The 10,946-nt window shown below is 43.7% G+C and overlaps 2 protein-coding genes across 2 annotated transcripts in view; one reads left to right on the top strand and one right to left on the bottom strand.

Moving 5' to 3' along the window:
* Positions 1-8,026, top strand: part of LOC311046749 (unconventional myosin-Va-like) — a 57,509-nt gene extending 49,483 nt beyond the window's left edge. Inside the window, exons 33-40 of the mRNA XM_084059275.1 lie at positions 40-168; positions 1,058-1,212; positions 1,562-1,651; positions 1,860-2,010; positions 3,448-3,739; positions 6,378-6,552; positions 7,060-7,140; positions 7,580-8,026. Coding sequence (XP_083915401.1) covers positions 40-168; positions 1,058-1,212; positions 1,562-1,651; positions 1,860-2,010; positions 3,448-3,739; positions 6,378-6,552; positions 7,060-7,140; positions 7,580-7,732 — 1,226 coding nt within the window. The 3' untranslated portion in view covers positions 7,733-8,026. The remainder of the gene's footprint in view (positions 1-39; positions 169-1,057; positions 1,213-1,561; positions 1,652-1,859; positions 2,011-3,447; positions 3,740-6,377; positions 6,553-7,059; positions 7,141-7,579) is intronic.
* hps5 (HPS5 biogenesis of lysosomal organelles complex 2 subunit 2) overlaps positions 3,108-10,946 on the bottom strand; it is a 120,129-nt gene continuing 112,290 nt past the window's right edge. Inside the window, exon 24 of the transcript XR_014600921.1 lies at positions 3,108-3,146. The gene's annotated coding sequence lies outside the window, so the exon portion shown is untranslated. The remainder of the gene's footprint in view (positions 3,147-10,946) is intronic.

The raw sequence follows: 10,946 nt of genomic DNA on the forward strand, positions 1-10,946 counted from the left end.
CCCTAGAGGTCAGAGGTCATCTTGTGTTTTGTCTCACAGCTCGTCCCCAGACCTCCAAATCCACGGCCATCAGTCCGGTCAACATCACCAGGAAGGAGAAGGACTTCAAAGGCATGTTGGAGTTCCAAGCAGGAGACGAGAAACGCCTGGTCAAGCATCTGGTCATCGGTACGTACTGACCATCCATTGATCAACGCATTCACCGCCAGATTCTATGCATACGCTTTATCCTGCTGGTGCCAGTGTTTTTTTTTTTTTTACCTGTTTTGACGAGCGCCGCAGAAGCCACAACGTGCACGCGGATGTAACAAAAAAAGTGTCCGTGGGTGGGGGAGAGTCTCGTCTATCCACTGGAACAACATTTTTTAGCAGATCTACAATTGTGAGCTTGTAGATCTGCTATTTTAAAAAGATTTGTATACATTTTTTTTTTCTCTCTACATTTTTATCCCACGATTTTCTAACGCATATTTTTTCACCCAGTGCCAATTACCTATGTAATCATGGGCGCTACTCTCCCTCTGCCAGCCTAGGGAGAGCCCAAGCTGAAGCTCATGCCTCCTTCAATGCATGAGGAGCAAGCAGGCCGCTTCTTATCCCCCGACAGGGGGGAGGTTCCCTGGTTAGACGTAGCGCGCGGAAGGAACACGTTATTCCAACCAGTTCCTTTCCCCTCCATCAGGCGCCCCGGCGGACCAGGGGGAGGCAGTATAGTGACCAGGATTACTGCATGTTTTTGTGAGGGTATCTACCCTAGGAGACACGGGGAGAACATGCAAACTCCACACAGATATACACAGATCAGATTTACACAGATTTGTATATTTGTATTGAGAACTTATGCACATTCTGCATAATGAGTACTTGATATTAGCATTGATGTCATGTAGTGTGGTGCTGGTGAGGTCATAGAGTTCATGATATTGTGTGTGTGTGTGTGTGTGTGTGTGTGTGTGTGTGTGTGTGTGTGTGTGTGTGTGTGTGTGTGTGTGTGTGTGTGTGTGTGTGTGTGTGTGTGTGTGTGTGTGTGTGTGTGTGTGTGTGTGGAACCTGGCAGACCTGAGGCCGCGCGGCGTGGCGGTCAGCGTGATCCCAGGCCTCCCGGCGTACACCCTGTTCATGTGCCTCCGCTTCGTGGACCGCACGGACGACCCGCAGCGCGTCAGCGCCCTGCTCAACGCCACCGTCAGCGGCATCAAACACGTCATCAAGGTACACGCCCACTTTGACATGTTCACTACATGACTTTACGTCAGTGGTGGAAAGTAACTAAGTACATGTACTCAAGTATGGTACTTACGTACAATTTTGAGGTATTTTTTTTACTTTACTGGAGTATTTTAAATGTTCTGTACTTTTACTTCTACTCCACTACATCTCAGAGGTAGTGGAGTAGAAGTAGTTGACATGTTCATGACATTCACATGTTCATTACATGTAGTTGACATGTACATGACATGACTTTACATGTTCATTACATGTAGTTGGCATGTACATGGCATGACATTACGTGGTGTGAACGTGACCAGTGTTGAATAAAGGTTGTTTACATGTTTTGTAGAGAAAAGGAGATGACTTTGAGACAATGTCGTTCTGGCTGGCCAACACCTGCAGGTTCCTCCACTGTATCAAACAGTACAGCGGAAAAGAGGTAGGAATGCTCTGTTTTTAACCATATGGTATCAAACAGTAGTGAAAAAAAGGTGGAATGGTGTGTTTTTAACCATATGGTCTCCATGGTATGACTAATAGGTAGAAAAAAAGATGGTAGCACTTTATAATAACTAGACACTATTAAGTATAACGTTTTTTTGGGTGGGTGAACTATCCCTTTAATGAAGCTGTCCTTTGCCCCCCAGGTGTTCAGCAGGGAGAACACGGCCCGGCAGAACGAACACTGTCTGCTGAACTTTGAGCTTTCAGAATATGAGCAGGTGTTTTCTGACCTGGCCGCTCGCCTCTACCAGCAGCTGTGCACCTGCATGGAGGCTGATCTACAAGTCCTCATCGGTGAGTATAGATCTACAAGTCCTCGTCGGTGTTAGGAACATGAGCGGTGCTCTGCTTACGTAAAACCACGTCAACGTTCAGCACTAACCAATGGATGTCACATACTCATTCACTGCCAAGGACGCCTTATGACGATTTTGTTATTGTCTCCGCCAGGCCGAAAGGCATGGCGAGAGAGTATGTTTTACCCCCTGTCCGTCCGTCCGTGTGTCCGTCCGTGTGTCCTGTCTGCGACCAGCTAATCTCAGGCACCATCGGCCCGGTCGCTGCGAAACTGTGCACACACACTCCCTGGATGCCAATTCAGAGCCTCTGCCCCAAATTTTCACATGGGCCTGTTATAGTGCCTCCAGGAGGCCAATTTGTGCAAAACCCATTTTTTGATATTACTCCTACAGATTTTATCCAAACGTCATGCAAATCAGTACACAGTATCTCTATAGTCAACATGTGATCAACACGGATCTGTCAGATTTCCCATATTCCATCCTGATTGGCTAAGGTTGGCTCCCAAAGTTTGCAGGATTGGTCCGTTTTGAACAAAATGCCTCAAACTATGCACGCAGCTTGCGATTTCCGTGAAATTTCACACGCACATTCCCACTAGGCCAAGGAAGAAATGCCACCCTTTTCACAGTGGCCTGTTATAGCGCCACCAGCAGGTCTAATTTAGCAAAACACATTTTTGGAACCAAATGCATCAAATTATGAATGCAGTGTTCGATTGCCGTGAAAGGCTTAAGAATAAATGGCACCCTTTTCACATTGGCCTATTATAGCGCCACCAGGAGGCCACAATAACGTACCTGACCTGGCGGAGACCTGTGCTCCGAGGAGCACTTTATCTAGTTTATTTTTTTATTTTATTTATTTATTACACAGAACCACTAGATAACGTGATCCGAATATTTAATGCTCCACTTCCTGGTTAAAGTATTTGGGAAATATTCTGTATCTCGGCTCCTGTGTTTTACTATGTACTTTTGGCGAGACATGCTATTTTCAACGGCTTATAACAAGCGAACGGGAGGTCGCGATGACATTTTGTTTTGGTTCACGGAAGCACAGTGAAACCCTCTGTGATTATAGCATCCATCAGGGGATCGATCATACTGGAGATAAATATTCTGTGACTACTTGTGAAAGGGTAAGAAAATCGAAAAAATCGCTGGCAGTCTGGGCTTCATTTATTTATTTACTCTGGCAGTGGATGAGTTACAAACATTTTTCTAAATTTTTTTTATTACAATTTTCATGACTGCATTATTTATGTACAGTATGTCTATGTTGTATGTGAGGACCACAATGGAAATAAGTCTCTGACTTTGCGTTTTTTCTATTAATTGTTTTAAGTGTTGTTTTTGATTGATTGTATACTTTATTAACACATTAACTGCCAGGTATTAATTCATTAATGAATATGTTCCTGTCTCACAGTGTCGGGTATGTTGGAGCACGATGCGGTCCGGGGCCTGATGGGATCCAAGCCTCACCACCACTCTGCCGCCCAGAGGCAGAGGAGCTCCTCGTCCGCCCAGGAGGACTTGACCATGGAGAGCCTCCTGGAGCAGCTGAACGTGTTCCTCCTGACCCTGCAGAACCACGGCCTGCAGAGCGACCTGGTCCACCAGCTGACCCGCCAGATGTTCTACCTCATCGGCTCCGTCAGCCTCAACCACCTGCTTCTGCGCAAAGACATGTGCTGCTGGAACACCGGCCTGCAGATCAAGTACTGAGCCTTTTACTTTATTATTGGGTTTTCTAACGTATATATAAAGGGTTAACTGACTTGACAAGTCAATGAGGAGCTAGACTGCCCTAGCGTGGCTCATATCTGGCATAGAGGGGCGGGTTTAACATCTCCGGAGAGAGAATGCGTGTGATCCCATTGGTTCACCGATGTGTCCGTCAGCCCCCGCCCCGTCAACACAACATTTGGAGCGACGCCCACTGCACTCTGGTTGGTTGGGTAAATGAAACACTTCCTATGCCCGGAACACCGACTCGCTGGTCCAGGCTTTTATTTTTTCGCAAAAATAAAAAATAAAAGCCTGGAGATCAAGGCTAATGAGGAGCATATTTTGAATGTTCAATTTCTAGTCAATGGAGCAATTATAATGGCCACCATTATTTAGAGTTACATCATGGCAAGGTAACTACACAACCCAAACCTCTACCAAGGAGCTGAGATACCAAAACAAAATGAGAAAAATAAAGACTAAATGAAATGTTATAGACAATAATAAGGACAAGGACATGTGCTGCTGTGCACACCTCACCTTCATTCCACACCTCTAAATCTAAACCAAAACAATCAAAAAATGACATCTCATGGTGGCTGTGAAAAAGTGCTTTTTCAAAAACGGCTATAGCCACTCAATGTGTTTGTACAGCACTTGAGTAAATGTACTTAGTTACGTCGCACCACTGGTTACAGCTGGAGTAGTGTTTTAGGCCACGTTTAGACGTCAACGGTCTCTACAGAAAACGTCAAAGTGCCGTTGCGTTCTCACCTCTTATTTTGCATTTAGACGGAGGCCGCAACGGTGATTGAAAACGCTGTAGTGTGCATGACAGGTGGCTAGGTGGTGGTGTGGCGCACTGCCAGATAGACCAGTCACGCATGCGTAGAAGCACTTCCGTTCTACTTCCTGTCGGAAATACACGGTCGCTTTGTTTACATACACCCAGTGTTGCCATGTCCGCTTATTATTAACACTTGCATGACTAAGCCATCAACATGACCGATTTTGAGAATTTAAAGTGGATTATCTTCTCTCACAAAGCTCTGAGAAAGTTCCCCTTTCATGACTTTTCCTAAATATTTGTTCAAATCATCTCCGTTTTTTTTTTTTTTTTTTTAACGTATTATAAATATGAATTATATACCATATATACCATCCCAGTCGTCATATTTTGGCTAAATTGACCGCTCTCCCCCTCTCTCCCCCAGGGTAGAGCACTTTACACCTCGTTTACCCCCCGCAGAGCGGCCCGCAGCGCAGCAGAGAACTGCTGCACTGCGAGTCTATGTTGCCATGTCTGCTTATTATAAGCGACTGTGGGCTTGATTTCCACGTCTTTCTATTATTATTATTATTATTATTATTATAATTATATATATAATTACATCCTAATGGTATGAATGTTCTACTCCACTACAGCTCAGAGGCAAATCTTGTACTTTTACCCCACTACAATTATTTGAAAACTTTAGTTACTATTTACTTTGCAGATATAAATATCTTTTCATATTGTTTAGATTAGCTTCATGCATACTTTTACTCCACTACAATTAGGCTATTTTTAGTTACTAGTTATATATATATAGTTAAGAATTCAATTTCATTTGACAATGCTTCATGTCTCACTGTTTTCTCAGGGCAAAACGCATGCACTAACATTTTCATAGACCTGCCTGCTTATTTCTCTCTCAAGATTTGGCAACCCATTCAACTTTCACTTTCATTGCAAAGCAGCGGAAAAAGAATAAATCTACAAGCATACAGCTTGTCACGCAGCAACTGTTTTGTGCTTGTAGATCAGATATTTTGCGCAGGATTGGTCACATGTGGAAACATACCGACGTGTTCACGTGTTGCGCTGTTGTCAGCGACGTGGAAAGTGATGATAGAAGGCTCAAGGAGACGCTTTACTTACGCTTAGGCATAATAGGCAAATAATGTGAATCGTATTATTATGAATAATAGGCCTACTAATATTGGTTTGTCAAGAGATATCCATGTGTTTTGAACAATGGAGATAGTCACGTAATTAGACAGTGGCTTCAGCGTTCATATAGGCTCCCCCGTTTCACTGAAGAGTTTAATGTGACGCTACTAACAGATTGCGCAGTTTTATACGCTTTTTTTATAAAGATTTTACATACAGAATCTGCAGTTACCATTACATTTTATAATACTATTTAGATATATAGACTACATTACTATTTTATAATGTTTGTGCCTGCCTACAACAACAACAACATTATGTGGGTTCACTGACTGAGCAGAGTGCAATTGAGATGTTAATGGGTATTTAGAAGACAATGGAACCCCCCACGGTTTGGGGGAGAAGCTGTGAGCTGGTCTGGAGCACAGAGGTGAGACAGTAGCCAATAGGATAGCCTTATTTGGGGATCAAAATGATCGTATTTCAGGCTGTGCAGGTATAAATGAAACCTCAGTCATGCTAGTGTTAAGTGACTTTGGGCTTGTTATTCTGTAAAGTTGCTTGTAAATATCGGTAGTTCTAATTTAAACCAGTGGTTCTCAAGTGTTTTCATGTCATGGACCCCATGTGTTGTTCGAATGTTGCAACATTCCACATTTTATGTGGTCTAAGTGTTTTAACGTTGTTGTGTTCAGGTACAACGTGCTACAGCTGGAGGAGTGGCTCTCAGAGAAGCAGCTCTCAGACTGTGGAGCTAAGCAGACTCTGGAAGGTCTCATCCAGGCGGCTCAGCTGCTGCAGGCCAAGAAGAACACCCAGGAGGACGCACTGGCTGTGGGAACCATCTGCTCCGTACTCACCACCGCACAGGTTACACACTCTCTCTCTCACACACACACACACACACACACACACACACACACACACACACACACACAATTCCGGTCATCAGATTCGTCATCAGGCAGTGAAAGCATCATTCATAGGGTAGATGACTGCGCCATCTGGTGGAAAACCACTGAAAACACAAAACTGGTCAGAACTCGTCAACGGCAGGCTGCGCCTTGGCAGAATCTGACGAGTTCCCTCGTCCATGGCAGGCAAAGAGTTAACACATTGAGTGCCAAACACGAGGATCTACGGTTTTGCAAATACACCCGTCAAGTGCCATAACCGTAGCTCTTCGTGTGTTTTTGTGTTCTGATTGGTGGATGTGTTTGTCCTATCGGAGTGTGTTCTGATTGGTGGATGTGTTTGTCCTATCAGACCGTGTTCTGATTGGTGGGTGTGTTTGTCTTATCAGACCGTGTTCTGATTGGTGGATGTGTTTGTCCTATCAGATCGTGTTCTGATTGGTGCATGTGTTTGTCCAATCAGATCGTGCGCATGCTGACCCTGTACACTCCCGTCATGGAGTTTGAGGAGAGAGTTTCTCATTCATTCATCAGTAACATTCAGGTGAGTCCACAGTGTGTGTGTGTGTGTGTGTGTGTGTGTGTGTGTGTGTGTGTGTGTGTGTGTGTGTGTGTGTGTGTGTGTGTGTGTGTGTGTGTGTGTGTGAGAGAGCGAAACACGCTCAGGCTATTTTTATTGTTTTTTTAAAGATATTTTAGTTTGTGTTTATTTCTTGGGACTCATTAATTCCAAGTGCAGTCAACCAATCCCCTAACTTCACCATGGTTCCATGTATCATGGCTGCCACCTAGTGGTGAAAATGTAATTGATTCATAAATTGTACATCTGTTATGTTTATGTTAGAGTTATGTTAATGTTACATTTAATGATGTGAATAGACTCTGGAACATTAATTTCCTCTTTAATTAACAGGCGGACATACAAGTGCTTTCTTTTCTAGATTAAATTAAATCTTGTATCTCTTCATTTCTCCACCGTTCAGGAGATCTTGAAGGACCGGGTGGGATCTCCTCTGTTCCTGATGGATGTGAAAAAGGTGTTCCCGGTCAGCTGGACCTACACCTGGTCTCCTGTAGCCCTGGACTCCATCCACATCCCCACCAGCCTCAACCTGGGCTTCCTCAACCTGGTGTAGTCCCTACACCTGGTCTCCTGCACCTACACCTGGTCTCCTGGACCTACACCTGGTCTCCTGGACCTGCACCTGGTCTCCTGGACCTGCACCTGGTCTCTTGTAGCCCTCGTTTAAACCTTTTAATTTCAAGGACACCTGTAACTCTGAGAGTGTACAACCAACGGTTCAATTTGGTTCCATTTGTAACACTCTCAGAGTTACAGACCGGTAATAAAGGGTCCATTTGGACGCTCCTCAAAGGAACCCTGAGGGATATCTGGTTGTTCCCAATGTCAGAGCTCTGACTGACTGAGCACAGCCAAATACTATTAATAGCTTTATTTGTATGTATGTATGGTTCCACTTGTGTTACCATTGGTAGATGTGTTTTATGAAAATGGAAAGCTCAAATATTAAAACAAATATATTTATAAGTATTTAAACACTGTGTGTGTGTGTGTGTGTGTGTGTGTGTGTGTGTGTGTGTGTGTGTGTGTGTGTGTGTGTGTGTGTGTGTGTGGACGTCATTGCCCCACTACTGCAACCCCAAAATAAAACTTTAGACACACCACTGGTTTAGACCACTGACCACTAGGTTAGACCACTATGAGAACATCTTGTCGTGCGACGGGAGAATAAATTGAGCACAACAACTTTGTTACGCTCTAATGTCATGTGTATTGTTCAGTACACTGTGTGTGTGTCATTATCTATTCAATCATTGGATTCTTTAGTGATGTATTACGTTATGCAAACACCTTTAATAATGAACCTTGTTTCTAAAACAATGCATTGAGCTCCAGAGACTTTCATACATGTATGAATGTGCATGTAGGCATACATGCATGTATGTCTCATGTCCAGAGACTTTCATACGAATAAAGTTTATATTCTCAGCACGTCTTCTGTTCTGACCTTTGACCTTTACACCAGGGGTCCTTGTCGGGCTTCATGGGGGTCCCCAGCTGCATGCATGAATGAATGAATGAATGAATGAATGCCTGCATGCATGCAGCGTCAAACAAGTTTCAACCACTTTAACCCTATGTTATACTCAGGCTGTTAGAAATGAGCCGATTCACAAGCTCACACTGGCTGCAGTTACATGGACATCATGTATTCATTCAGAATGAACTCATTCCAAATAGAGATTCATAATCTGTTCCTCTCACCTGTTGACATGGGACCTGAACACAAGTATTCCTCGTTTACATGACCCAAAGCATTCATTCGGAATATAACTTTTGACATGTGCGAAGGGGTTCCTGCCTACGCCCGGCCATGGACCATGGGCCGCCCGGCTCCACCACCCGGTGCGGAGCTTCCGCTGGTGGGTATGGAAGGAGGCAATAGCCCCCTTGTGCCTCCGTGGCACAAACTGTGTTTTCCTAGTAGCGGGGGGGGGGCTGGGAGGAGCAATGCTCTCACCAAATAGAGGAATTTCTTGTGGAGTTTCAGCTACTATGCATCCCAAAAATATATAGCTTATAAGGATTTGTAATGTAAGGACATAAATATGGCAACTCATTTAGATGTACTGTAGGCCTACGTAGGTTTATGGTTTCCCAAGGACTACAGCCGTTTCAGTCATTCAGTCCGGACTTCACTGTAGCCTATAGTAGCCTTTTCATATATGATATTTGTACCGTCGTGAAAGTTTATAACATTTAGAGAAATTTAAAGTTTCAAATACAAAAGTAGTAGTAGTAGACTAGTAGTTGTGCAAACTGCTTAGTAATTAGCAAACTGGACATTTAGACTGAATGTTTCCTTTATCCTCATCTTGCGCTAATGCACGCAACTGTTTCGCCAGGTTTTATATTTGTTGTTTCTCATAAGCGTGCATCCGTTGTCCGTCAACAACATATTTTCTGCCCAAAAAGTGTATTGTACAGAGAAGGTGGGGTGTTGAGAGGCTTCCCACCTCCGAGAATAGACTTTCAACAACACAAAACAGCCTTTGTTTCGGTGAGTAGCGAAGTGGTTTTGTTTATTTTCACTACAGTTGGAGCCCTTGGGGATTCCTTGAACATGCGCAGAGCCAAGGGGCTGGCAGGGCGTTAGAGAGAACTCACTAACGCTCTGGACCAGGGCTAAAGAAAACCCAGACTGAATCCATCGATCCGGATCTTCAAATAGTAAAATCAGCAGGAAGTTGACATTTCTATTAGTTAATCCATTGTTGGGACACTGACACAGGTTCTTAGTTAATCCATTGTTAGAACACTGACACAGGTTCTTGGGGAAGGGGAAGGCAGCTAAGTTCAGCTACGTTAAGCTGGACGTATACTTCGTCGTACGACATCCTCGCATGCTGAAAATGTCTCACTTACTTACAGGCTCCACAATCCGTAGCAGAAGTGATGTGTTGTGAGCTTGTAGATCGGCTATGTTCGATGACGAGAGGTTATGGAAGCAGCATTGAACATGGCTACTACTAAAAACATGTTTTATTTCTGCTCTGCCAAAAAGTGCACCTTTTTGATCGTGGTGCAATAACGGGGGAATACCAAAACACTCGCCCCAAAACACAGTCGTCCCGGGGCAAATACGGCGGTATTACCGGCAAATCCAGCGGTATATAGAATGGGGGTGCGTGTTTTGCGGCGAGTCTTCCCGTTACCTTATGGGATACTGTCATTTGTTTTCCGAGGCGAACTTGTCCGCCCAGCCCAATACTTATGGAATACTTTCATTTCCGTAAGCAAGGAAATACTTCGTTTTGTTGTTACTTTTGAGTCAATTATTTTTTTTTAGTCCATTTTTGAGTCAATTTTGATTCAACTTTTGAGTCAATTTCATTTGATAATGCACCTCGGTTTCGCCTCGTGCATTATCACCCTGTCGGGCTTTAAATTTCAATACCTCCCCATACATTATCCCTTGCATATTCACTATGTGCTTCTGCTGATGATAGTTAGTGTTCAGGATGTGAAGTCTGCAGGTCCAGGAGCACAAAGGTTTGGTAGGACACATAATGACAAATCATAATGTTCTATTTTATGATACTTTAATAAGTTGTTATTGTCAATGTCATGGTGAAACAGCGCCATCTCTTGGTGGTATGTAGACAAATCAAACGCTAATCTAAATCTGGTTGAACGGCGAACAGTTTATGAAAGAAATGCTCTTATTGTCATTGTAATGATCACCAAAGTGTAAAATAATTGCATTATATGACTCATGAAACTACATGTAACGTGTTATATCGCCAAAGCTGCTACATACTTAAAGG

This window comes from Gymnoscopelus microlampas (assembly GCF_963454915.1).
Source record: "Gymnoscopelus microlampas genome assembly, chromosome: 6".
NCBI lineage: Eukaryota > Metazoa > Chordata > Actinopteri > Myctophiformes > Myctophidae > Gymnoscopelus > Gymnoscopelus microlampas.